At 48.8% G+C, this 27,804-nt stretch overlaps 1 protein-coding gene across 4 annotated transcripts in view; it reads left to right on the forward strand.

The window, feature by feature from the left end:
- The window catches only part of NFATC2 (nuclear factor of activated T cells 2), a 157,963-nt gene that overhangs the window by 79,872 nt on the left and 50,287 nt on the right, over positions 1–27,804 (forward strand). For all 4 annotated transcript variants that reach the window (XM_036827096.1, XM_036827095.1, XM_036827094.1 and 1 more), the window contains exons 5-6: positions 407–579; positions 14,199–14,339. In XM_036827096.1, the coding sequence (XP_036682991.1) occupies positions 407–579; positions 14,199–14,339 (314 nt within the window). The remainder of the gene's footprint in view (positions 1–406; positions 580–14,198; positions 14,340–27,804) is intronic.

Below are 27,804 nucleotides of genomic sequence, written 5' to 3' on the forward strand. Positions count from 1 at the left end.
GTTAGTTGCAGACATCATGCCTTTTTACTTTTAAATGCTTAAGCATGCATTTCCTAAGAATAAGCATGCTCTCTTACATGACCACGGTACATTTATCAAATTCAAGGTATTTAATGTCCATATTACTACTCTTACTATTGCATAGTCCATAATCAATTTTTCCCAGTTGCGTATTTGAGTTTTTCAGGTACTTTTGAGAGTAGAAAAGTAAGCAAGCAGAATCTCCCTAGAGAGGTAATTTCCACTGGGGGATTTTGCTAATTACTTTGTGTTTTACCCCCATTTTGGTTTAAATTCCTGGCTGAAAAATTTATCCGTGTATTGCAATCCCCCGCCCCCCTTGTGGGTGACCTTTCCTGCTCCCCGAGATGGTCAGTTGTCAGTGGGGTTCTTGACTTTCCGGCAGCATTGACTGTGCGGGGATCCTGAAGCTTCGGAATGCGGACATTGAGCTGCGGAAAGGCGAGACGGACATCGGGAGGAAGAACACGCGGGTGAGGCTGGTGTTCCGGGTGCACATTCCAGAGTCCAGCGGAAGGATCGTCTCCTTGCAGACAGCATCTAACCCCATCGAGTGCTGTAAGTTGGGTTCTGGGCAGGGTCGGTTTTTGACAAGTGCACTGTATGTGACCCTGGGCAGTGTAGCCTGGGTAAGGTACCCAGCAAGAATGTGTGACCCACAGGGGTCAGCGGTGGCCCAAGATGACCAAAGGGGCGAGAGACAGAGCACATTTCAGAGTTTCTCTCTGCTTCTATGTACTTGTGGAGGGTTTACTGTCAAAAATAATATGGCTGATAAGTAGCCTACAGCTTGGTTTAGAAGATTTGAAATGTATAAGTGTTGTGCTGGTCTCAAAAAGGGTAGATGCAGTTGGAGCGAGTTCACTGTACTTAGTGGCCTCTTTTTTTTTTAGATTTATTTGTTTGTTTGGTTGCGCCGGGTCTTAGTTGCGGCAGGCGGGCTCCTCAGTTGTGGCATGCGAACTCTTAGTTGCGGCATGCATGTGGGATCTAGTTCCCTGACCAGGGATCGAACCCAAGCCACCTGCGTTGGGAGTGCAGAGTCTTAACCACTGTGCCACCAGGGAAGTCCCTTTTTCCTCTTCTCTTCTTTCAGTAGAATAATAATAACATCACGGTGGCTCTCGCTTACTGCACTGACTCCACTGGTCACTAGGCTAAGTGCTCAGTGTGTAGTACTCTTTAAATACTCACAGCAGTCCTTGGCAATAGCTGGTGTCATGATGCCCATTTTAGAGAAGAGGAGGGAGAGAGATGAGGGGTAGTGTAACTTGTCTCAGCAGGGCTGGGATTTGAGTAGGAGCTTTGGCATGCAGGAGCCACACGTCCCCATCACCCTTAGCCCATCCCAGGGTGTTTACTGAGAATCTGCTCAGTGTCTGGTGCTGTGCTGGGGGCCTGCAGATGAGCAAGATGTTTTCTCTGTCCTTAGTGAGCTTACAGTCTGGTGTAAGCTAACCCACACAAACATGCAGAAGATTTTCAGAATCCAGTACAGAGTGGCCAAGATCTGCTGTTTGGAAGGTCTCTGAGCAGAGACCTGGCCCAGCTCCATTAGGCTTCAAAAGAAGAAATCACTTTGAGATCATTCTTAGGTACTTTGGGCAAGTTTGTTGTTGGATTTTGTAGTTAGATGTGACAAAGCTTATTGTCTGCTCAGCTTTTGAGAGTTTAGAAGTCATTTTTAAAAGCATAAAGAAAGAAGTAAGCATTGTTCCAGAAACAAAAGCTGTTTTTATTAGTTTTAAAAAGTCTCGTTCTTCTAATATTTTTGTGCTCTTACAATAATGTTCCATATTCAGTTATGTTTCAGGGTTTTTTTTTTCCCCTTTTTACTGGACATTTTACCATAATTAGATGTCACAAAATCAGCTGCCTGCAGAGACCGGGGAGGTCGTGGACATAAGTGGAGTGGGTTGGGTGGGTAGCAGTGGTAGAGACTGGGGGCCAGGGTGGCACGTTCCCCACCTAAATGGGTTGCTGTTACCCAAATCCAGCCAGTGTTTCTATGAGGGAGTGTCGACTCAGTGTGGCCAAATCTGATTTTTTTTTTAAGATAAACCAATAATCTCCTGATTTTTAAAAAAGCGACAACAAAGTCGAAATCCTCTGTAGGTCAGCTGAGAACTGCACGTGGCTTGGATTCTTCAGAGGTAGTCTTAATCAGACACTAATGAGGAAAGGGCAAGTATGAATATTTTATGCAGAAAGCATTGAGGAAGACTGGGCTTCAGCCAGCAAGAGGAGAGGGTGGACCCTCTTTGGTAGAGAAGCCAGAACTTGGTCTTGATTGGTCTTTGGAAAAGGATGAAGGAGGCCTGTGATCTCTTCCAGGCTGGTGAGTCAGGATGGGGATCAGGCTGAATGTGGTGGTGAGTTTGTGCTCTGAAGTTAGAGGAGGAAGACCCAACAGCAGACAACAAGGGAAAACAAGTGTTTGAAAAACATCGTCGCAGAAACAGAGGAGGAATTCCCCTCCTCTGCCCAGCAGACCCCACCCCTGCCCCCCAAGTGCTAGTCGTGGTGACTGCCCCACCCTGGTCTTGGTTTTGAACATCTCAGGACATTTGGGGAAGGAAACTCAGGCTCTTCCTCAGTGATTTGGGGGATTTTGAGAAGATAAGGTCTTGCCTTTCTGGCAAATGACTCAGTCTCCAGGATGGGGCTGTGGTTTGTAGCAAGGTGGGGATCAGGAGGCCTCAGGAGGGACCATTTGTAGGAGCTCCTGTTCCTCTCCATCTTTGGGCCCTTCAGGTCATCCTGTCTCCTGTCAGTCTGAGACTTCAACGATCATCACTGGCAGCATGCACCTCCAGCAAGATCCTCAGGGTGTTAAAAGTTGTTTGAACTCTGAACGTAGCAGTTTTTGGTTTTTGGTTTTCCTATTCGTATGAAAAAGTGTTTGGCTGATTCAACTACTGTGCTTTGACAGATAAGGAAACTGAGACTTTCCTTGGTAAGCTGATTTCTTGTTAAGGTGATTTACTCATTTTTACTCGGTAGGTAGCAGAGGCAGAGTCTCCAACTTTCTAGTTCTGTGAAATAGCTTCTTTTGGTTTCTACAACACCAACCTTTCTGGCAATATCAAGTGGAGCTACCGATGGGCCACTTTCCCTCTCACAGAGGGAAGGCAGAGCCTTCTGTCATTTTGATCTCCTTCTTTGTTCTGTTTTCCTGGATCAGTGCCTGGCAGTTCCATAAATATTTATGGACTAATTGAATTACTGTCTGTTTGATCCTTAGGGAGGTATTCAGTATTTGTTGACAAATTAGTCTGTGACATGTATCAACACAGTATGTGTACAGTAAATATTTGTTGACTAATTGACTTCATGTACACCCCTTGGGGAAGGTAGGTTGGTAAGAAAAACACTCCGTGGGCTGGTGCTTATTTGCAAGGCTAACTTATTTACTTTGGAGATGTCTTTTATGTGACGTCTCAGGGATCAAGGGAGAGTTCTCAGAATCTAGTAGAAAAGTCTTGAACAAGCTACTGGAGGCCACTCTTTGGAAAGTGGAGTTACTTGCTAGAAAGGCAGATTTGTTCTATATATTTATAGGCCAGTGTGCCCAAGGTCAAATCGCACCTGTGCACAGAGGGACACCCCGTGTTTCTAGTTTTCTATTTCCAGCGGATCTTCAGTGTTGCCAGGGAGGTCCTTTGAGTTCCCTCCCCTATTCTCAGCAGAGACTCTTTCGAACCTTCTCTGGTCTCCCAAGCTCTGGAGGCTGCCCCACCCTCCTCCCGCTTGTAGGAGAACGTGGAAGAGGTCAGAAGGGAACACCCTTGTCTTGCCCCACAGAGACCCTACACACGGTCACCGCTGTGGGCGGCCTTTCCTCGTCTGGGACCCTTGAAATGGGACAGTTCTCCTTACCCCCTGGGCTCCTCAGAGCTCAGCTTCAACTCCAAGTTCCCTTGTGGTGGTGGAGCCCTTGCTTCCCTCTTTTGCGAGTTCCCAGGGCTGGCGAAGCCAATTACCACCACCTGGGAGCCTGCCAGCAACAGAAATTGATTCTCCCACAGATCTGAAAGCCAGAAGCCCGAAATCAAGGTGTCATCAGGACTGGTTCCTTCTTGGAGGCTCTGAGGGAGAGTGTGTTCCAGGCCCCTCTCCTCCGGTGGTGGCCGGCGATCACCAGCATGCCTTGGCTTGTGGACACGTCACTCCAATCTCTACCTCCATCTTCACGTGGCCTTCTCTGTGTGCCCTTTTTTGTCTCTCCTAAGGACACTCTCATGGGGTTTAGGACCCCCCAATCCAGGATGATTTCATCTTCATCCTTATTCACATCATTGAAGACCCTGTTTCCAAATGAGGTCACATTCTGAGGTTCTGGGTGGGCAGGAAGTCTGGATGGGGGCTCAGTTCAACCCACTACACCTCCTCAGCTACATTTCTCGGCTTCAGTCTTCTCTCTGCTCCTCAATTCCCAAATCCACTGGCATCTTCCTCAGGCTCCTAGGCTTTTGCCTATGCTGTCACCTCCATCCAGAACAATCTTAGCTGCATGTTGGAATCACCTGGGGACTTCTAAGAAAAAATATGATGCCTGAATCCCACCCCAGAAACTCTGATTTAGTTGGTCTGCGTTGAGGCCTGAACCCGGAGACTTTCAGAGGTGCCTAGTGATTCTGACATGCGGCAAATTTAGAGACCTACTGTCGGGGGGGGGGGTGGGGTGGGGTGCCTACACCCTTCAGTTGCTTAGTTAACCCCTCCTTATCCAAGGCCCCTGTTTAGATGGCCCCTCGAGGAGGAAGCTTGCCCTAAACCCACAGGGTACGGGGTCCCCTCTCTGTGCACTGACACCCAGTTTACTTATCAGTCTCTCTTAGGTAAGGTTAGGGACCAGTGGGTGTTAGCCAGGGCCTGGCACATAGCAACTGTCTCTAGAATGTTTGTTGAAAAAAATGAAAGTGTGAAAACAAGTGTCCCCAGGCCGCCAGCAGGAGAGAGAGGCAGCCATGAGACAGAGTGGATGTGTCCCCAGGGGCAGATGTCTTCTCCCGTGAGAACTTTCCTTGGGTTTTCTCCTTGCCCTGCAAAGGGGCCTCTCTGTTCATCACATTTCAGGAAACACCTAAAGCAATTTCCAGCCCTGCCCCCTCAGAGCACAGAGTGTAAATTCACTTTGCTCGTTTTGCAGGAATTGGGGGCATGGGTATGAGGTGTGGACTAGAAAATGGCTTTTCTCACATGGTGTTTTCAGTCTCTGCCTTTTCATGACATAAATGTGTTTTACCAAGGTATAATTAAGATACACTAAACTGCACAGACCGTAAATCTTCTGTTCAGTGGTTTTGACAATTGTATACACCAGTGTGACCACCACTCAAAACAAGATACAGGGCGTTTTCTTTCGCTCCTGAAAGTTTCCTCCTACCCCTCAGCCAATGCCCCCTCCCCAGCCCCATACACAGGCAACCACTGTTCGGATTTCTATAACCATAGATGAGCTTTCCCCATTCTAGAACTTCATGTAATGGAATAGTACAGTATGGACTCTTTTGTGTCTGGTTTGTTTTACTTAGCATGATGTTTTGGAGATCCATCACTGTTATTGCGTGATTTGGTGGTTCATTCTTTTTTTTTTAATTGCTGAACAGTATTCAATTGTATGAATATAACGATTGTTTATTTACCACTGATAGACATTTGGGTTGTTTCTGGGGTTTGGGGATCATGAATAAGGCTGCTATGAACGTTCCCCTTCAAGGCCTTCGTGGACAGATGCTTTCATTTCTTTTGGGTAAATACGCAGCAATGGAATTGCTGGGTCACGGGGTAAAAAAAAAAAGTATGTTCCAATTTATGTATTTTCCAAATCGTTTTACACTCTGTACAAGAGTGTCTGAGAATTCTACTTGCTCACTAATATTTGGCTTTGTCAGTCTTTCTAATTGTAGCCATTACAGTGAGTAAAATGGTATCTCATTGTGCATAACCCATAATTTGCATTTCCCTAAAGACTAATGATGCTGAACCCTAATCTGTGTGCTTATTGGCTATCCTGTGTCTTCTTTGGTGAAGTGTTTGTTCAGAGCTTTTGCCCATTTTTTATTGGGTTACTCATATTTTTATTGTTAATATACAGTAGTTCTTTTTGCATTGGGTATGAACCTGTTGTCAGATTTATGTATTATGAATATTTTCCCCCAGTCTGTGGCTTGCCTATTTATTTTCTCAATTGTGTCTTATTAAGAGCATCAATATTTTATTTTGATGAAGTCTAATTTATTATTTTCTTTTCTTTGGGGATTATTACTCACTATATTCTCCCAAGAAATCTCTGCCTATCTGAAGATAGCAGACATCTTCTCTTCTGTTTTCTTCTAGAAGCTTTTTGATTCTGGCTTTTAGGTTTAGGGATACAAACCATATCAGGTTAATTTTTGTGTATGGTGTGAGATAGGGTCCAGTTCCATTGTTTTCCATATGGAAATTCAGTTGTTTCACATGCCTTTTTCTGAAAGCGAGAGCTTAGACAACCGAAGACTGTTCCCTCCCTCACCACCTCCCCTTTAATCCTCCACTTCACTCTCCTAAGTCTGATGTGGAAGATGGGTGATCACACAGCAGTGCTTTATGGAAATCCTTAGAATTAGTGAGATCAGACAGGCAAATTGATTTTGCTTTGCTTCATAAATCAGAGATGCTCTCTTGCCCATCTGCTCCTTCCAGAAGCCAAAACGACCCACATAATTCTTATAGGCCCCTTAACATTATTCTTTTAATTAAAAATATATTTGGAGTGCATTATATAGTACTAGGAACTGGGGATCCAGCAGTGAACAAACCAAAGTCGTGGCCATCATGGAGGTCACATTCTAGTGGGGAAAACCCACAGTCAACAAGCAGGCAGAGACATCATTTCAAACAGAGCTAACTGTCATGACGAAAATAACAAGGATCATGTGTTGGTGACTTGGGGGTGGGGGGGCGGCAACCTTAGTCATTCTGATCAGGGAAGACCTCTCTGAAGAGATGGCGTGTTAACCTGGACCTGAGTGATGGGGGAGCATGGCCCAGCTGGAGGGGAGAGCAGGTGCAAAGCCCTAAGGCAGGGATAAGCTTGGCATCGTCAGGGAACAGAAAGGCAGCCGGGGAGGCTGTGTGCAGTGACAGGGGTAGGGAGAGGTGTAGGAGGTGAGGTCTGAGAGGAAGCAGGGGACTTTGGATTTTATTCTAGGTGAAAGGGGAAGCCTTGAGTTCTACATAAGGGACTGGCATGATGTGATTTATATTTTAAAACTTGTTTAGCACAGTGCCTGGCACATAGTAGATGCTAATAAATACTTGAAGACCAAATGAAGGAAGGAAGGACATGAGGGGGACATGGGGGGGGAAGAGGTAAAGGACAAGGAACTATTATCAGTCACCTACTGTATGTCGAGCACTTTCTCTGTTGCTGCTAAATCATTGTGAGGACACCAGGAACTCAGCATCTGTTCCAATTTTATAGATGGGAAAACTGAAGCACAGAGAGGTTAAACTAATTGCCTATGGTCACACAGCTAGTAAGGGGCCAAGCCAACTGTGACGACTATGTCCTGCTGGATCCCAGGACACCAAGGTTGAGCTACATCACGAGTGACAGATTAATTTGGGCCCAAAGGGTGATGTCATCTCATATAAACTGGAGACCAGCTCAGCGACCCTTAGGGAACTGTGGGCGCCCTCCCACCACTCTGCAATGGATTGTCTCCCCTGAGACCCTGTAGCAGTAAATCTTGGGTGAAATTTGGGCACTGGGCAGAGGGCAGGTAGGCCAGGCCTTTGTCCGCCCCGGCTCTCTAAGGTGGCTTTTAAGCAATGACTAAGGGACCACATTCAGAAACATCAGAAAACCAACATGATGGGAAGAAGCAGGGTCAGGGTGATGGTTAGGACTGTGGGTCTGGGTTCACATCCTGCCTCTGCCACTTACTAGCTGCTTAGTCCCGGGGAAGTTACCTAGCAGGCTGTGCCTCAGTTTTCTCGTACCTATCTCAGTACAGTAGAATAACCCCAGTGCCTCTCTTCTGGTATGTCTCATACTTTCCCACTTGCAGCCCTCCCTGTAGCTCTGCAGAGCAGACGTTACATACCTCTGGTTGCCACTCTGTCACTGCTGAGAGCCCACAGCCCAGGCAGCAGTAGGTGTGGGAGTTTAACAAACACTAATTGTTTCAGGTGAGCTGGCAGCAAGCCGCACGCCCTGCTGCTTAGAGGAGCTTAGATGATTACCTGTCTGGTGCTGTGGGTTGGCTGGGTGGCGATTACAGGAAAGCTGGGTTTTTGGGGAGCCCAGGATTGGGGTGGCTTCTCCACTGATTGATATGGTTACCTGACCCTGCGATTATGGCCTTTTACTGAGCTAGTTTGGCGGGGCTGGGGAGGCAAAACTCCCCTTTATTGAAGAGCTGCCAAGTGCCATCTGCCCCCAACTGTCACGTCTATTAACTTTTTCCTACCCTCATCGTAGCCTGGGAAGACTCAAAGACTCTGAGCTTATATCTAGCGGGCTGAGGTTCAGAAGGGCTGATTTGCGAGTCACGTGGCTGGCAAGGGAAGGGGCAAGAGCTGGGGGTTAAAACCCATGTCCTTCTCTCTGTCTGGGCTGCCTGGGTCCCCCAGTGACCAGGGAGCTCATTAGTCAAATGGAGATTCGTGGAGTCCCCTGGAAGGGTCTTGGTTACTGGAGATATGTGGGAATATTCTGCGGGGGCTCCTTGTTAATATATTGGAATGGAGAAGAATAAGAGCCCCACCTATGGACCCAGCACTGTGGGGGTTGGACGAGAGGTACCAGTCTTTCAGGGCCGGTGTTTGTGCTCCTTTTTCCGTATGAGGAAGCCGAGACCCCCTGAGGTCAGAACTGGCAGGTGGTCTCACGCACTGCGGACCCCCTGCATTTGCAGACACCGCCCCCCAGTCCCGTGCCGTGAATGCTGACAGGTCCCTCCCAGAGGTGAACCCCATACTCAGGGAGAATTGGGTTCCTCTGTCCCAGCCTCCCGCTTCCCAGGGGAGACCCATCAGTGGCCAAGGCGGGGTCTGAGGGAGCCTGAGGGGCCAGTCTGCCGGCCCTGCTCCCGGCCCTTCCCAGGCGAGGCCTGAGTCAGCACCATGTTCTGGGCCAGGCCCGGCTCAGCCGGGCCAGGCTTACAGCCAAGGACAGGGCCTGATGTACAGACAGGAAGGGTTGACAGCAGCTGGGATCGGGGGGTGGTCAGTGCTTGGGCCAGAGTGAGACTGAAGGGGGCGCTCCTCCTGGTCCGGGCTGGCTGGCGGCTTTCCCAGTGGGTCCTTCTCCATTTTACTAAAAAGGGGTCCCTCTGGGTAGGGGAATCCCACAGTCTGGATTCAAGTTCTGCCTGTCCGCCTTACATAGCTGTGAGCGCTCAGGCATGTGACTTCTCCTTTGGGAGACTCAGCGCCCTCACCTCCAAAATGGGAATCATTCCTGCTTGTGGTCTCATGAAGTTTAGCAATAAAAATAAACATAGCAGACATTCATTGAGCCCTGATGAGGTGCCACACACTTCCTGTGCATTAGCTCATTTAATCTGCAAACCGCTCTCTGAGGTTGGCCCTATGATGAGTCCCATTTTATAGATGAGAAAACAGAGGCACAGAGAGATTAAATGACTTGCCCAAGGTCCCAAAGCTTGGATGTCACCAAGCTGGGCTTCGAACTCAGGCTTTCACGTGGCAGCATCCTTACTTTGACACATGACCGTAAATTGCTTCTTCATGTGTGTGCTTTATAATATAAACAAAAACATATATAAAAAGTGCTGGAATCCAAGGCACTCTCTATGGCAGCTGTAATTATTTGCTGTTATTAGCAGAACCCACCCACTCTGCACAACCAAATTTACCTGACCAGCTTCTCCCGCCTCTCTCCTGAGGTTCTTGGGTAGATCGTCATTCTTGGCCAGGCAGCCCTGTGACAGGGCAAATTGCAGACAGTCCCCTGTCCAGGCTGACCTGGAGGACCCCCGCCTGGTGTGAATTTCCCTCTCTGAGCCTTTACCTCCGGCTGTGCTCCCAATCAGCCACTGTTGCTAGTGAAAGTAAACACGCAAACTGGCTAAACCAACAGCGCCCTGTTGATTCAGAGCTCATAAAACATAGGAGCCCCAAGCCACTTTATCACGTGCCAGAATCCAGGGGCAGGAGGGAAGCCTGAGGAAGTCTCCTGGCTTCGAGGGCCACCTTGATGCTTAAGCCAGAGCTGAGGGTCTAGCCTCCACCCACAGGTGAGACCTGGGCCATGGGCTTGGCTTTAAGCTGGCGGCCCCGTTTGGTTAGAACACTGCAGGGCTTGGGGTTTGGAGGGTCTGGAATCTCCAATGGTTGAAGAGCCGAATGGGACTCGGTGGGGACGGCTGCGGGTGGTGGTTCAGGCCTGGGGGGCCCAGTGGGCTTGTGGAGAGCTCTCCCATAGGTCCTGGACCGTGTCACCCCAGTTAGTAGCCCTAGGTGTTAGGGGCTGCATCAGAGAGAAGGAAGTGGACCCCAGGAGGGTAGTTTTGGTTGCTGTTTGCCTGTCTTCAGTTCCTCTTTCAGAGGCTAATTGGATTCATTTGCTTTGCCTCTGGGCTCTCTGAGGATGCGGGGGGCCTCCCCTGGAGGAGGTCTCCTTGTCCTCAGGTGGCCTCTTAAGTGTGAGACCTGGCTCTCAAACAGAATGTGTGTAACAAGTCACCTGGAAAGATTGTTTAAATGCAAATGTCCAGTCTCCTCTAGGAGATTCTGGGGCCGGGGGTTGGGGGTGTGGCCTGCGGAGCTACATTTTTATTAAACGCCTCCCCCAACCAGGTGATTCGGCTGCAGGTGACCTGGGAAGCTCGCTTTGAAAAATGCTGGGATTCAGGGCCAAGAAACCTGGGTTTTGGGTCAGGATCCACCAAGAACAGCAGTGAAGAGAGCAGTACTGTGTGTAAACACGTGGACACGGTCCGTACTTATTTGGTGAAATAGCTAAGACAAGACAACAGTGGTTCCCGGCGCTGAGCACAGGGCAGCTGCTCAAGGAGCTACAGCTCTTCGTGTTGTTCGCCATACTGGCCGGTATTTATTGAGCCAAGTACACTTTCTGTGAATTCTCCCATTTAACCCTCACAACAGCCTGTGAGATGGGTCTGCTAACAGCCCCATTTTTCAGATGGGAAAAGTGAGGTTTAGAGCTGGGAAGCCCTGTGCAGGGATCACCTGGTGGGGACTTGAGCTGGAACTGAGGACCCTCCAACACGACAGCCTCACCCAGGCAGGAGCTGCCTCTCCATGAAGCCGAGTTCTGAGCTTCTGTCTTTCTGTCTGTAAAATGGTAGAATTAGGGCAAGGGGGGTCATTATTGTTTCAACTCCCCAGCTGATTCTAATGTGTAGCCAGCACTAAGCAGTTCTTCTCAGACTTGATAGCTCATAAGAATCACCTGGATTCCTTGTTAAGCTGCAGATGTGGGTTCAATAGGTCTGGGGTGGGGCACGAGGTTCTGCACCTCTAATAATACCGCTCCCCCCTTCCCTTGATGCTGATGTGCTCGGCCCACACTTTGCGTTGCAAGACTGGAGTCCAGATAAAAGCTTACAGGAAGCCGGACTGGACTCTTTAAATTTTCATTAGAAAAGATAGTTTTCCTTCAGTAAGGAGAAGGAGCAGGAAATGCAGATTTGGCAAAGGGAGAATCAGTTAGTTGCTTGAAACTGTGAGGCTGTGGAGGGAGAAGCAATGAGTTTGCTTCAGGAAATAGCCGAGTTGTGTTCACAGCAATGCACAGTGATTCACGGAGCAGCCGTCCGGCCCGGCCTCCCGCCCACTGCCGAGCGCTCACGGCCACGTCCAGTCCCCGGCCTCGCTGGCTGTGAGAGCCCTTGGCCGGCTTGCCCAGGAGCCATGACTCAGGCTTTCCACCTGCAAAATGGGAGGGATGGCTCTTGCCGCCTCCCCACCCATCCCTGGGACCAAAAGCCCCCACTGGCCCCCCAAACGCATCAAAGGCAGATCTCAAAAGCCAGGACCTGCTCTTCTAGGCGGTGTGACTGCTGCTTTCACTGCTAATAAATCCCCTTTGGTGGCAGCTCAATTAGGAAGTCATACAAAACTCCTCTATTGAAAGAAAGGCTTAATAACCTGGCCCACGTGGGAGAAATTAGCAGCTTCTGCAGAGAGGCCTTTTTAAGACGTACTCTTAACTGGCAGCCCCTTAGAACCGCGCTGGCTGGTGGGGCCCTGGGAACAGAGAGCCTGGGCTGAGCCTGGGATGGGAAGATACCGGCAGGGGCATCACTGAGAGTCATCCGGCTGCATTTTCACTGTAAAGTGTCTGGGAGCGTCTGGTCCACAGCAGACTCCTTAAATGTCACCAAGTGTATGGCTGCTCCTGAAGGGACTGGTTTCAACGTGGCTCCGGGGCCGAAGGGAGGGGATGCTGGACCTGGAGGCCCAGGCCAGCCAGGAGGACAGGGTTAGGTTTGCGCCTCGGGCCTCACGTGGCTGCGTCCCCGGCTCCCGGATGGGGAGGTCCGCAGGCCCCTGGCACGGAAAGGGCTGGCCCTCTGCCCAGTTCTTGGGCTCTGGGAGGAACGCCAGGAGCTCAGGCTGACTCACCCAGGGAGGGCCGGCCTCTTCGGCCCACGCTGCCAAGGCGAGGCCGAGGAGATGGTCCCTCATGCTGGATGGGACCCATTTCTCACCCTGCCCAGGAAAGGCATCTGGAGAGGGTCTTCATTCTTTCCTGCAGCCCACCTTCAGAAGAACTGGTTGGCTGGAGAGGCTAGGAGATGGGGCTCTGGAGCTGGACAAACCAGTTCTGGAAGGGTCAAATCTAAGCGTCACCACATCTGACTTCTCCTAGGCTTTAGTTTGCTCCCCAAAGGTGAATAATTTTAGTACTTCTTTCCTTAGAAGGTTACTATGAGCATTCAAGTACGTCATTGTGGGTAAACACTCAACCTGTGCCATTCCTCATTGTAGATACAGATGAAGATATAGGTGCAGATATGTAGAGATATCGAGATATATATGTGTGTCAAGATATATTGAGACACATCTGTATCCATACGTATCTCCATCCATCCATCCATCAACCCTTCCTCCCTCCCTCCCTCTCTCTCTCTTTCTTTCCTCCCTTCCTCCCTTCCTTCCATCTATCAATACTTGCATCCATCCATCTCAGGCATCCCCTGCTAAGTCCTAGGAACTGTCCCCAGCCCTGGGCTCACAGCATGCACAAAGCAACGCTCCTCCCTCCTGGGCTCACGTTCTCGCGGGGAAGAGACGAAAGACAAATGAACCAATAAAGCTACATGTAGTGTGTCTGAAAGTGGAAAGTTCTTTGGAAATGATTAAGCAGGATAAAGCAGGATAAAGGGGAAAGAGGGAGAGACACAGCCAGACAGATGGAGAGAGGGTGGGTACTGCTGTTTTAACTCTGAGGGGGAGAGTGGAAGGGTAGGGGTAAGGAAGCTGCTCTGAGGAGGTGACATCTGAGGAGAAACCTGCAAGAAGTGAGGAAGGCAGCCATGCGGGTAATCAGGGAAGAACCTTCCAGAGAGAAGGACTTGAAAGGGCAGACATTGAAAGATAGGAGCATGCTATGTATGTTTGAGAGATGGTGAGAACATTCTAGAAGTGTGACTGGAGCAGAGTGAGCAAGGGGGAGTTCTAGGAAGTGTGGTCAGAGAAGTGATGGGGGCAAATCATGTTCAGGATGGCAAACGAATTCCAAGGCCAAGGCATCTAAACCTTTAGGAATCAGGTCCTAAAGTTTAAAACCGTGAGCCCTTCGTGTGTTGCTGACATCAAGTGCAGGAGAAGAGAGTACATTCTAGCAAAGGAAATCTCTTACAAAAAAGTTGATTTGCCCATCCTTTTATGAAAAAAAAAAAATCAAATTCTTACTCTCCTTTCCTCCCTAAAAGGAGAACAGGCATCTGTCTCTTGATTCATGAAAATGAAACGTGTTGTTAGGAGAAAATTAGCCCAAATTACTTGGGGCATTTTGACAAGAACATAACATTTGCATAGTCACTGGTTGCCAGGGGTGAGGCTTCCACGTTTGCAATGACAACAAGTGACAAAGGTGGGCAGAGTGCATTGTGTCCCGTTCCCGTGAAATCACTGGACGACTCTGCATGGGCGTCTCCTGTCATCACAGTGTCTTCTTTTTCTCTCGCCCGCAGCCCAGCGATCCGCCCATGAGCTGCCCATGGTGGAAAGACAAGACATCGACAGCTGCCTGGTCTACGGGGGCCAGCAGATGATTCTCACGGGACAGAACTTCACGGCCGAGTCCAAAGTCGTGTTTACCGAGAAGACCACAGGTCAGGGGGCCTTCTGAGTGCCATACAAAAGTGACCATCTTTTTCTTTCCAGTGGCATTGATTTGGGGGATAGATCCCATTGTGTAGAGTTTCCTATCCTGCTCTCCTTACCATGAGAAATTTCCCTTGTCTCCAGTGATCTTGATATCGACACGGTTCACCATGGCATGAGTGTGTTATAATGTATTTTAACTCATCCTGGCTTGTTTTTTTGGATGATAAAGTTTTGCCCACCCCTAACTTTTTAAAAAAAATTATATTTTCACATCAGGAGACATTCTTTTCAGTTTTTTACTATTATCAAGAAGGGAGGGCTAGCAACACAATGATTAATTGTGCATGCTCTGGCCCTGGATATCCTGGGTTCAAATCCTGCCTTTGCTACTTGCTTGCTCTGTGATCTTAGGCAAATTACCTGACCTTTCTGTGCCTCCATTTCTTTATGTATAGAATGATAATAGCAAGAGTTATAACCCCATAGGGTTGTCACGAGGGTTAAATGAGTTAATACATGTCAGGTAATTATAATGGTACCAGGTATATTGTAAGTCAACAAATATTGGCTGCTTATATTTTTATTATAAATAGTACTGCAGTTAATCTTGTTATACTTGTAGGATTGATTAATTTTCTTATACATGAATCTCCATGTGTATCTTTTTTGTTTATTTAGGGTTTATTCCAGAGTGCAATTTTGGATAGTCATTTCGAGAGCTTTAAATACCTATTGCTTCTAGAATTCAAATTACCTTCCAGAAATATACAAATTGGAAACTTCCACCAATACTGTGTCAGTGATGGTTTCACCCCATCCCAGAAGTGCCGTGTTTTTTAATTAAAAAAAATATTTGCTGAATTGGTACTTTTTTGACTTGGCACTCCTTTGCTATGAGAGGTTTAATGTTTCTGTTTATTGGACCTGGGTATTCTTTCTTATATGGACTGTCTGTTAATGTGATTACCAATGAAGACATGGTAGAAAGACAGTGAACAAAAGTAGGGAAAATGTCAGGTTATATAATTTATTTGATAGTTACGGTTGCTAGGCCAAGCTTTTTTTTCTTCCTATGACATGATTTCCAGTTAATTCAAAGGGGTGTTTGTCTGTTTGTTTACTGCCCTGAGGATGAGCCACAGACTATCACAGGCAGGTTGTCCACTTGTGGGGATTTTGCGCTGCATGAGGGCACCTCCTCTGGGGGCTGCCATTCAAACTGGATGCATCCTGGAGCTGTGTGTTACTAAACTTCTGATGGGAGGAAGCGGAGTATCTTGGAGAAGGGGTGCTTCTTCCCAATTCACACAAAGCCTCCTCTTGGGACGGGCTGGCCCTGTGACTAGGGTGTGACAACTGCTTCCTTACACTTTGGAAGCATGATAGAAGGCAGATGGTTTTAAAGAGGTTTGATGAAGCCATTGCCAAAAACAAAAACGGGCATTAAGTAAGGCTGTGGCAGTGGGGAGACAACCAGGTGGGTCTGAGTGGTTCAGAAGGCACGTGGTCAGTCCCTGCGGGTTTGAGGGGCTATGGTGGTGCCGTGAGGGGAGAGGAACGCAGATGTGTAAGAGGGTGCATTGCATCTGTCATATGGTTGTCCAGTACTTTATTTAACCATTCTCCCTTTATTGGATATTAGGCTGCTTCCAACTCTGTGCTATTGTAAGTAACTCAGTGATGAACATCCTCTACATTCCTTTGGTCAGCTAGGTAAGGACTCATGTTCTCCAGCCAGTCTGCTTGTGTTCAAAGCCCAGGTCTACTACTTTCTAGCTGGGGGACCTTGGGCAAGTTACTTAACCTCTCTGGGCAACAGTTTCCTTCTCTGTATAAAGAGAATGGTGGCAGTTCTACCTCATAGGGCGGTCACACGATTAAGAGTTCATAAATGCTTGGTACAGTTGTCCCTCAGTATCTGCAAGAGATTGGTGCCAGGATCCCCGTAGATACCAAACTCTGCAAATGCTCAAGTCCTTTGTATACAGTGGTGTAGTATTTGCATAGAACCTATGCACATCCTCTCATATACTTTAAATCACTCTAGATTACTTATAAGACCTAATACCAGGTAAATGCTATGTAAATAGTGAATGGCAAATTCAAGTTTTGCTTTTTGGAACTTTCTGGAATTTTTTTTTGGGAATATTTTTATCTGTGGTTGGTTGAATCCATGGATGTGGAACCTGTGGATTCGGAGGGCCAACTGTATATAGTAAGTGCTTGATATGTATTAGCTAATGCTGTTTGTTACTGTTATTTCCTAGGGTTGAGGCTTACATGTGGTGTAGTGGATTCAAGGGGCATGCACATTTTTAAGCGTCTTGATACAGTTTGGAGGAGACTTTGTCAGGCGGTGGAACAGCAGTCTCGTGGCAAGAAGTTACTAGGCTCTCATGAGACAGACAGCAAACCTGTGTGGCTGGAGTAGAGGCTGGTTATCACCAGGAAGTGCTTTGAGGAGCAGGCGAAGCCCAGAGCAGAGAGGTCTCCTGATGCCAGGTAGAGACACGGCTTTGGTTTAGTCTGCACATGAGTAAGGTAATAGGGAGTCATGGTGGGTTCTTGAGCAGGAGAGTGGCATGAAATGTAAATGGTCGAGTAAACATTACCTGATGGATCTCCAGGACCAGGAAATCATCCTGCTGGCCTTCTGCTGACTTTCACAAGAAGTGTATGGCTTCAAGGCACCTTATTGGCAGAGGGGAAATGCTAGTGATATACTGACATCTTGTTCTCTGTGTCCAGGTTGGCAGTCTCCTTGAGGGGCTGCTGGAAGTGTGCAGGGATGGCTTGGAGGCCAGGTGCTACCAAGTTCCTTGTGGAGTTAGGAGCCAGACAGCTTTAAACTGTCTAGGGAGCTTGTGAGGCTACTTGTGAGGCTACTCAAGCGCCTCCAATAGGTATTTGCTGGCTGGCTGGCTGGCTGGCTGGATGGATGGAAGGCATTTACTCTCTAGCTTTCCTTCTCTTGGTTTCAGAAGAAATTTCAGTTTACCTCTTGAAGGGAGGAAAACCCAGAGTCTGTTTCAACTTTGAAAAATTGCATGTTAATAAGAAGAGGAATGATAATAGTTTTCTCTGATTGAACGCTGTCTGTGGGCGGGCCCTTTGCCTGCTGCTTTCTGCATCTTGTCTCATCTAACTGGACACCGCGGGAGGCAGGTGGCTAAGCCTGGAGAGGTTAGGGGACCCACCTGCAGATAATACAGCATCGTTCTGTTGTTCAGTTTCCCTGGACCTCAGATTCCAGTGAGCGAGTTAATAACAGTCTTTCCCTCCCAGAGTTAAATGCATAAGCAAGCGGTGGGCACTCAGCACATCGGGCGTGCTTGTGGAGTGTTCGTTGTTATTTTTACGGTTTCTCCAGAATTCTCATTGCTTAGGCCATAGACATCGTTTACTGGACCCACACTGCCCCAGTGCGGGCCTGGCAGGCAGACTTTGGGAGGCTGTAAGCTGCAGTGGTTACCAGCATAGCTCTGAGGTCAGACGGCCTGGGTTCGAACCCATGATCTGCATTTGGTAGCTTTGTCATCGTGGGTAAGTCCTGTCACCTCTCTGAGCCAATATTTCCTCTTTTGTAAAATACAGATGATTTACTTCACTTGAGAGACAAGAAGATTAAATGAGATGATACAGATTAGGCTCTTTGCATAGAGCTTGGCACATTATAGATGCTCATTAAATGTCAGCTTTTATTATTATTATCATCATCATCATTATATCTTGGCTGTGGAAGGACAAGGATGGGTACGATTTTATCTCATGGAACCAAGAGACATTGAAAAACAAGAATAAGTAATAATAAACTATGTGCCAGGCCTTGTTCTAAGCACTTTATATGTATTAACAATCTGATTCCTCATGGCAGCCGTACAAGATAGCTATTTTCTGATGAGAAACTGAACACAGAGAGGTTAAATAACTTACCGAAGATCACACAGCTGGTAAATAGCAGTGCTGGGTTGGCCCCTAGGAAGCCTGGCTCTAGCATCTGTATCCTTGATCATTCAGCTTTTCTACTTTGAAAAAGCTCAGAACCAGGTTAATTTGTCTGAAGATCCTTTAGCTTCTCTGAGCCACTGACTTGAACCATTTTGTGGTGAGATAGACTCTTGAATTCTGCAGCAAGTCACTGAGGCCAGGTAGGTCCGTTTAGGACTGTGGCGTGTCTAATGTAAAAGAACCTGGGGTGAATACGGTTCCTGGATCGATGCCAACAGACAAGCCGGGGTGTCTGAGGTGTCCCTGGGCCCTCAGAGAAGTGGTGGGCTTCTCTGGTGGGCTGTCTGGGTCCGGGTGGCTCTGACAGACAGAGGGGGGAATTGCCTTGTGTTTGCAGGGAGCCAGTCCTGCTCTTTTGACCCCAAGAACTTGCCTCCCAGCCCAGGACTGCCTTCTGCAGGGGGAATCCCTGTTGCTCAACTTCTTTTTTCCAAAACGCAGCCCCGTTCCCATCTCCATGGACATTTTGGCCAGCAGGGCCGCTGCGAGGTGGGGCGGAGTGGAACAGTTGAAGTTTTCCAAGGAAGGGGAACCCCAGCTGGTTCTCACATTAAGGAAAGGTGGACAGCCTCCTGGGCTAATCTTAGCCCCCATGTTGGCTCATCGGCACCACCAGCTCCAAAGTTCTTTTTATAGCCGTCGACTGAAATGGAATTGGCAGTTTCCACTCCAGCAGGATGACAAATTGGAGGACGGTGGAAAAACAGTAGGAGAGGGGTAGCGTGGTGTTTCTTAAGTTAGAAAAGCTCGGTGTTTTGGAAAATGGCATCTTATTTATAGCAGCAGTAATAATAATGATTATTATATTGTTTTTATTACCATTTTTAATCATTTGCATGACTTCCAAGAGCCCGTATGTGCTGGCCCTTGCCCGTCTCTCTGATTTCAGCTTTTTTGACTTGCCCTCTTGCTCCTTTGGCTGTAGCTACACCGTCTTCATTCTGTCCTCAAACACCCCACACTCCTTTCTGTCACAGGACCTTTGCTTTTGCTGTTTCCTCATGGGTTGTGGCCTCCTGCTCCTACAAGTCTCAGCTCAGGGTGACTTTCTTAAGGAGCCCCTTCTTGACCAACTGCTCTGAAGTTGTTCAACCTCCGCCACAGCCCTGTCCCTCTCTGTCCCATTGCCCTGCCCTGTCTTCCCAGTAGTACTTAGCTCTACTGGAATTATCTTGTCTCTGATGTCTCCCACGTCAGACTTCCTTGAGGACGGGGACTTGGTGTTTGCTGCTGTATGTGCAGCGTCTAGAACAGCCCCTGGCACTTAGTAGGTTCTTATACATATTGTTGAATGAATGTGTCCTCTCCTTTAATAGTCACACTGGCCCTGAGAGGCAGGCGCATTACCCCCATTTTACAGATGAGACAATTGAGGCTCACAGAGGTCAAGCCATGGGCCCCAGGTCAGCTCACAGCAGGTAACAGAGCTGGAATCCCAGGCAACATTTATCATCAATCCCCAAGGAATCTCTCTAGTCACATCCAAGAGGACAAAGAGGAACCCAGCAGAACGATCAGCATCTTTACTATTTACCATTTTCAATAATTGCTGAAAAGCCTTTATATATTCTGTGAAATTTTAAAAATGTGTAACCTTCTAGGCGAAGGTCACGCCGGGAAGTCCAGGCTGTTTCCTGACCTTCAGCTGGTAACCCTGGCGCCCGGCCACCCAGGCCTCAGGCGGAGTCGGGGGTCCCAGCAAAACATTGCAAAACAGGAAAAAATCTAAGGACACAAAAATAAAAGTGATGTGGCAGCGGAAACCGGGTTGCCATGGCTTTGAGCGACTCGCTGCGCCTGGGTGGGATCCAATGTTTTGGAAGGTTCCTCCACATGACACAGGGTTTTGGAATTTTTCAGCTGGTAAATCTTTCTTAATTCAGGCCCCCGGCCCCAGCCAAGTAGCTCCCTGGCTCTCTGTGTCCCGCGGGGGCGTAGGTTGGAAACTTGCCCGCGTCGGATTACTCAGCTTTGAAACTTAAATTGTTTGAAGAGAACTTGTGTTTTGTTTTGTTGGACGATTTTTTGGACCACTCTGATGGCAGAGGCTCCTATCACCTGTTGAGAGGGCAAATTGATTTTTTAGAAAGGAGGCGTGGGTGGTGGAATTCCCTCTTTCCCACTGAGTCATCATATCCTAATGTGAGTCATTTTATGACTTGGAGGTTCCCAAAGGTTGTATTTTGAGCTTTGTTTAATAAATACAAATGCATATGCTTAAAATAAAATTTTTTTGCTAAATTAAGTACTTTTCCATGAATTAGTGCCCTGGAAACATTGGAACTCGCTTAGAGAAGACACCTCCTCTTCCCACCTGTTTTTCTCCGTGGGTTGGGCTTCACCCGGTCTGGTGTCTTCTGAAAAAATTGACCTGGTCTGGGAGTCTCTCTGCCTTGGTCTTCCCTCTGGGAAAGGTCAGACTCCAAGCTGGGCTTGCCCATGACTAAGGCTCTGTAGACCTTTGCCCTCGGTGACTCACGTCCACGGTGTCACTGGCCCCCAGAGCTGGAGCCACCCCTTACACACAGCTGGCTGGGACACAGAGCTTTCCTCCAAAGACAGAGGCCAGATTGCCACTCGGGAGCCCCACTGGAGATAGAGAAAATGGTCTTATTTTCAGAGGGCTGAATATTTGCCCAAACTTCAGTCCTCTTGCATGCGAGAACAGACTTTGGAGTGAAAGGATCCTGCTGTTTAAATGCCTGAAAAAGAGGACACAGAGAAATGTTTTCTAATTAACTCGGGTCCTAGTGTTTCCACCATCAGAAATTATTCTTGGCACCAACAGACGTTCTGTAATTTGCAATTAGCAGGCTGGAATTTCCACCTCCGTCAAGAAAATCATGATATCTTTTATTAATGAATGGTCTGACACCCTCTTGTGTTTTTTTTTTTTCCCCTACAGTTGTGGTTGCATACCTTTTTTTTAAAGTAAAAATTGTATGTATTTAAGGAGTCAGCAGGCTGGATTTTGGATCATCCAGCAGATTTGGCTTGAAGCCTGGATAGGCCTCATATTATGTGCTTTGGGACTTAGTTTCCCCATCTCTAAAATGGTGTTGGTGGTATTTCAGCAATAAAAGGAGATCAAGGATCTGAAAGTGTCGGGCCATAGGAGGTGTCCAGAAAATGTCAGCTGACCCTCCATGTGTCCTCTGGGAGCTCAGTTTACTTAACAGGAAGCGGAGAAGGCAGGCCTGTGTTGGTTTCTTATCTGGGAGAAGAGTCCTTCCTGGCACGGGTGGGTCTCTCCCCTCCTCTCAGCCCCGAGCCTTTACACTCCTGCTGTCACACCCAATACAGTGGAGGGAACATGACTAGTGGCCCGCCCCCTGCCCCCATCTTACAGATGGGAAGCCAACTCACCGAGGGAGATTGGCAGACTTCCTTGAGGTGACAGGGCCCGTCAGAGGAAGGCGGGGTCCCAAACTCCCACTTCCCGGTTCCCAGGGTGACTGTGTGAGCTGGTGTGGGACATCTAGAGATGACATCCCATCGCTGAGAAGAGGTGCCCCTGGAGGCATGAAAGATGAGCTGAAATCCGGCCTCTATGTAAATGACCTGTTAATGCTCTTTTAGCCTCACTCCTCTGCTCACTCAGCCCCCAGGACTTCCGTAGTTGCTCCCAGATGTTTATTAAACCCCTACTGTGTGCAGGTTCTGTGCCAGGCACTGGGGGCATATGACATACGAGATCCCTGCCCTCAGTGGGTGGATAGTCTCAAACTTGTTTATAAGCAGGTCACTTTGAGACAGGGCCAGTGCTGTGAAGACGGGGAAACCAGTCCTAGGAGCAAGAGCAAAGGGGCTGGAAGTTAAGGGAAAAATATAGGATGCTAAGTTAATTTTGAATCTCAAGCAGTGCATTTCTTTAGTATGAGTATGTCCTGTGCAGTGGCACAGAGCTTGGGACAAACTGGTAGTTAAAATCATTTTCTGAAATTCAAATTTAACTGAACGGTCTGTATTGTTATTTATTAAATCTGGCAACCATGGACAGTGCAGTCAGGGAGGGCTTCCCTGAAGAGGTGGCTTTGAGCAGAGCCCTAAAGGCGGGAAAGAGGGAGCCATGTGGATGGTCAGAAGAGTGTCCAGGGCAGAAGGAACTGCCCTGTGCCAAGGTCTCAGCATGGGGATGAGCTTGGGGTGTTTGGGGAACTGAAAGCAGACCCAGGCAGCTGGTGCAGGGTGAGAGTGAGTGGGAGTGTGACACCAGTCAAGCCTGGAGAGGTCGCCGGGGGGTGGGGGGGGGGGAGTCAGGTCATGCTGGGCCATGTAGGCGTGGCGAGGAGTTTGGATTTCATTCCAAAAGCGAGTAGCTCTTGGAGGCTTTTAAGCAGGGGGGGTGTCATGATCTCATTTACATTTTTAAGGTTGCTCTGGCAATCTGGATGGAGAATGGTCTTTGGGGGTTGGGGTGCGGGGACAGGTGGAAGCTGGGCGGTGACTGAGCAGCCACTGCAGTTGTGCAGGTGGCGGACAGGGCAGGTAAGCCCACCAGGAAGTGGCGGGGCAGGAGGAGAGGGGGAGGTGTGGGAATCAAGGCACTCCTCTCCAGCTCTCAGGAAATACGCAGGGGCAGTGGTACCATTTCGGGTGGGTGAAATCCTAACTAAGGGGCCACCCCCGAGCCCCCCATCTGCTGGGCTCGTTAAGCCCATGCATCCAGGAAGCATGCGTTTTCCTGCTACTTAGCAGTCGTAAAGAGCAGACTGAAATGACTTCAACCATCTTCATTTAGCTAATTTTAAAAAGCAGGGCCAGGCCTGGGAAGCGTCACACACGGTTTCCTAACCCAAGCAGACACTTTGATTTCCTCTCCGTTTGCCTCGAGCCCAGTGGCACGCTCATGGCCCCACTGAGGACGGATTTGCTTTCCTCCTCCTGAAAGCGTGCGCGTTTCTGCTGTGAGTGCTGACATGAGCCCGTTGCTGACACGAGGCTGACTGCTAAGACTCCAGCCCGGATCCAACGCCAGCCCTGCCGCTTCCTGCTGCTTTGCTCCATCGCAGGGTTCAAGAGCTGCCTGCAAAGAGAATCCACTCAACGAACCCAAGTATAGGGGCCATCCATCCACAGACGCACTGGCTATTGAGGCATGTTCCCCTGGCACTGTGGCCAAGTTAAAACAAAGGCGGTGGTGTTACTTGGGCCATGCGCTTCCTCCCACCCCATTTTTTTTCTCTTGCAGAGTCTCGCTAAGTCTTCTCTAGACCCAACCTCTCTGCCCAAAGAAATTGGCTCTTTTCTCTTCGCCTCTGAGTAAAGACTTGGAAGAGCCTATTTTGTGCTGGCTGGCAGCCCGTGTTAATTTAGGACAGGGGAAGTTTGCCCGGACATCTGCTTGAAAGACCGAAGTCCTTTATTTCATCTCAGCCAGAGCAGGAGAAGCAGACTTGGTCTTCTTGAGCCTCTTCTGTTCTGGGCAGGTTTTCCAAGTCCCAGACCTGGGGTAGGGATCGGGAGGTGGATTATCTAGAACTCGGGCTGAGTGGCTCTGGTTGAGTTTGATTCCTTGTCTGCATCTGTACTCCAGGCTCATTCCTTCTCAGTCCGTTCCCAGAAAGGACTCTTCAACAAGGGTTCGGTGATTCCTCTTTGTGGGGTCTTTTTGCTGGAGAGGCCAGTGGTCAGGCATTTCCTGAGCTCTGGCTGTGGGCTGAGCACTGGGGAATCTGAGGTCAGTTTGTATATTTAGTCCACCATTGTTTATTGAGCATCTATTAAGGGCCAGACACGTAGTGCTGGGGAGAAAGCCGAGAACAAGACTGCCATGTGGCCCTGCTCTCCGGGAACCCCCAGCCTAGCAGGAGAGAGAGATGGAAAACCAGTGGGCCGATAAAATGATGTCAGAGAGTGGAAGGTAGGAGAAGAAAATGACAGAGGGTGGGGGGACCTCCCTGAGCCGGACCTGAAGGATGGGGAGGAACTGGTCCTGGTGAGGTGTGGAGAAGGGCAGGCATGGTTGTTGGAGGGATAGAGGAGGCCAGTGTGTCCGGAGCTGAGTCGGGGTTCGGAGGCTGAGGAAGGAGGCAGCGTCCCCATCCCAGCAGAGGTGAGGAACCTTGAATCCATTTCTCTTTTGAGCTCCGGTGGGACCCAGGGCCCTGCCTCCTTGTCTGGGGGCCACTGAGGGCAAGAGGGCACGTGTGGCTTGTGTCAAGGCCCCAGCAGCCTGCAGGGGACCTGCTGTGCTGTAGGAGCTTAATCCACACTGGGGGGTCCATGCCCATCCTCCCTCTAAGATCGTGGCCCCAGGGGGCTCCTGGGGGACGGACAAATCAACAGGCAGTTGCAATATACTTTTTTTTTTTTAAATGTGATGATCCATTTATTTATTTATTTATTTATTTATTTACGGCTGTGTTGGGTCTTCGTTTCTGTGCGAGGGCTTTCTCTAGTTGCGGCGAGTGGGGGCCACTCTTCATCGCGGTGCGCGGGCCTCTCACTATCGCGGCCCCTCCCGTTGCGGGGCACAGGCTCCAGACGCGCAGGCTCAGTAGTTGTGGCTCACGGGCCCAGTTGCTCCGCGGCATGTGGGATCTTCCCAGACCAGGGCTCGAACCCGTGTCCCCTGCATTGGCAGGCAGACTCTCAACCACTGCGCCACCAGGGAAGCCCCCAATATCCTTTTTCCTTAAGAGAAAAACTTTATTTTAAAAATGCACATCAATTAAAATCGCCCATAATTCTACCATGTTTCTTGAATCATGTGAAAGAAGACGTGAAGGTCTCACCTCATCCATCCAGTCCCAGGCGTGGGGTTGTGACTGTCCAGGCAGCTCGGGGCACAGGTTCCTTAAGCATAGCAGAGATGTTTATAGACTCACAAAGTGACGTCATGCCTCATGTACTAGTCTGCTACACTTTAAAACTTCTGCTTTTAGGACTTCCCTGGTTAAGAATCTTCCCAAGGGTTAAGAATCTGCCTGCCAGTGCAGGGGACATGGGTTCAGTCCCTGGTCCGGGAAGATCCCACATGCTGCGGAGCAACTAAGCCCGTGCGCCACAACTACTGAAGCCCACATGCCCTAGGGCTGGTGTGCCACAACTACTGAGCCCACGTGCCGCAACTACTGAAGCCCGCATGCCTAGAGCCTGTGCTCCACAACAGGAGAAGCCACCGCAATGAGAAGCCCGCGCACTGCAACAGAGAGTATAGCCCCTGCTCACTGCAACTAGAGAAAGCCCACGTGCAGCAACGAAGACCCAATGCAGCCAAAAAAAAAAGAAATAAGAAAAAAAAAATTGTGCTTTTTAATAAGCAGGGATGCATTTCTAGGTCGGAAAACATGACCGTCCTTATTTGAATATATTTCTATACCTGATATTCCATACCAAGTATGGATGCCCCATGATCGATTCAGTCTGTCCCCTATCAATACTTTCTATGGCCATTTTATTTATTTGCAATGAGAAGTGTAATGCAAAGAACTGAAATGAGAAGCTGTGATACCCACCAGAATAGTGGGGTCAAGATGGCCAGCCAATTCTTTCTCCTTAAAGTTGGACCTATGTGAGATACCAAATTCTAAAATAATAATAGTGATAACAGTGCTCACTATGGGCTGGGCATTTTGCTAAGGATTTTACGTATAATTTCTATTTGAATTCTTACCACAGCTCTTTGAAGTCAAGAAATTAAGTTTATTGTCTGACCTATGAGGAAATTGAGGCACAGAGAGGTTAAGATACCATTCAAGGGCCACACAGCAAGTAAATGGCAGTGATGGGACTTGAACCCAGACAGAGTAACATCAGGCTGAGAGAGTCCTGGCAGCATTTACTGTGAATTCCACTGCCTCCTGGAAGCTCCATTCAGAGGATGGGATTAGTATGTTCTCTTGGTGAAACCCAGGACCTATGAGCTGGGATTTCACGTGGGATGGGGGAATGGAAGAAGAGCCCAGGAAAATGGCCTTGAGGTATTTTGTAAGCCGCGTGCTCCCCTTAGAGACCAGCCCCCTTGGTGTGTCTTCCATATGCTATGTAACATCAAGGACGCAACGGCAGCTTTCACTTCCCGTTGAGGGCTTGTTTGTTCAGAACGGAGTGCAGAGACCACGGGAGATGCACAGCCAGGCTAGATGCCTGAAGCTGCCCTTGGGGCTATTAAAAAGTTGAGATAATGGTGTAAACACCCATTTTTGAAAGGAAAGAAACTCAGGCACCACGCCACCTGTCTCCTGTAACAGACATTGTCCTTTTGTAAAGTCCCTCCAGCCCATGCCTGCAAGCAAATGTGTTTATAACTGCAATCAGAGAATGTTTTTTATTATTTTCTGATTGAAAAATGCTTGTGTTTTTTTTCAATCGTGGAACAAATGCAAAAAATGATAAAGGAGCCAATATTTATATCATCTGTTGCTACTAGCCCTGCTGCTAATGCTTGCCAATGTCTGTTGAATGTTTGTACTCTGTCTGGGTCTCTTCTCTTGGAATGAACCTGTGATGTATAGGTGCTGTGATTATCCCTGTATTTTGGATAAGAGATAAAGAGAGGTAAAGCATCTTATCCCAGCTCACACAGCTAATTGGGGGCAACACAAGGGAGGGATTCAAAGCTGGGTCTGTCTGCTCCGGAGTTTGGGGTATGTAGGATAAAATGGAGAGCGTTCTGGTGACCCATGGAGGGGAAGTCTGTTCTGGCCACGGAACACGCCCGAGAAGGCTGGGGGCTACAGTAAACGTGTCGCTGGGGGACGCTGGGGTGAGTAGGCATTTCCTCCTAAACCCCATGGGCTGCTTTCCTGGGCTGACATCTGGAGCTTGGGATGTGGCCGCCTGGCTGCCAGGCTGGAGCTCGAGGGATGGCGGTGGGAGGGCTTCTCAGTGAGCGGGTGGAGGGACGACCCTCTGCAGCCCACGCTGGGAGCCCTGTGTCGATGCACTGGGGCCCTTTCTGGGCCGCGTGGTGGCCAAGGGCCTCCTGGGCACGTGGTTCTGGTTTTGAAGCAAAGAGAAGGTCAGGTCCTTGGAGCAAGGGGCCTGTGGTCCCGGAGGAAGAGAAGCGAGTTTTCCTGTCCTGACAGATAGGAAGGGCCGGGGGTCTTTGTATTTTTGGGGGGGGGAGCGGTATACAGCAGCAGAGTGGGATGCTGCCTGAGATGATACTGGGCGGTGGCTTCTTCTGAACAAAATGTCGTACAGTCCTGAGAAAACCTCGGGCACATCCCAGTGGAGGGCCTTTCTGCAGAACCCTGACCAGTTCCCCTCGTCACGGTGTGGGGAGAGGTACCTGTCTCTCAAAGGTCCACTAAGGTAGGGCCTGGAAAGTGGATGGGAGACGTGCGGGCCAGGGCAGGGGCTGTGGTGAAGTGGCGCCTGCAGCGCCGTCCGGAGAGGCCACCGTGGTCCACTTCCTGTCAGGGGTGCCCAGAACGGCCAGATCATCTGAATTTTCTTTTTTTTTTTTTTTTCAGGAGTAAAAACTTCATTTTCTGGTGAAATCTCATTTTGAAA

Source organism: Balaenoptera musculus, chromosome 15 (genome assembly GCF_009873245.2).
Source record: "Balaenoptera musculus isolate JJ_BM4_2016_0621 chromosome 15, mBalMus1.pri.v3, whole genome shotgun sequence".
In the NCBI taxonomy this organism is placed as follows: domain Eukaryota; kingdom Metazoa; phylum Chordata; class Mammalia; order Artiodactyla; family Balaenopteridae; genus Balaenoptera; species Balaenoptera musculus.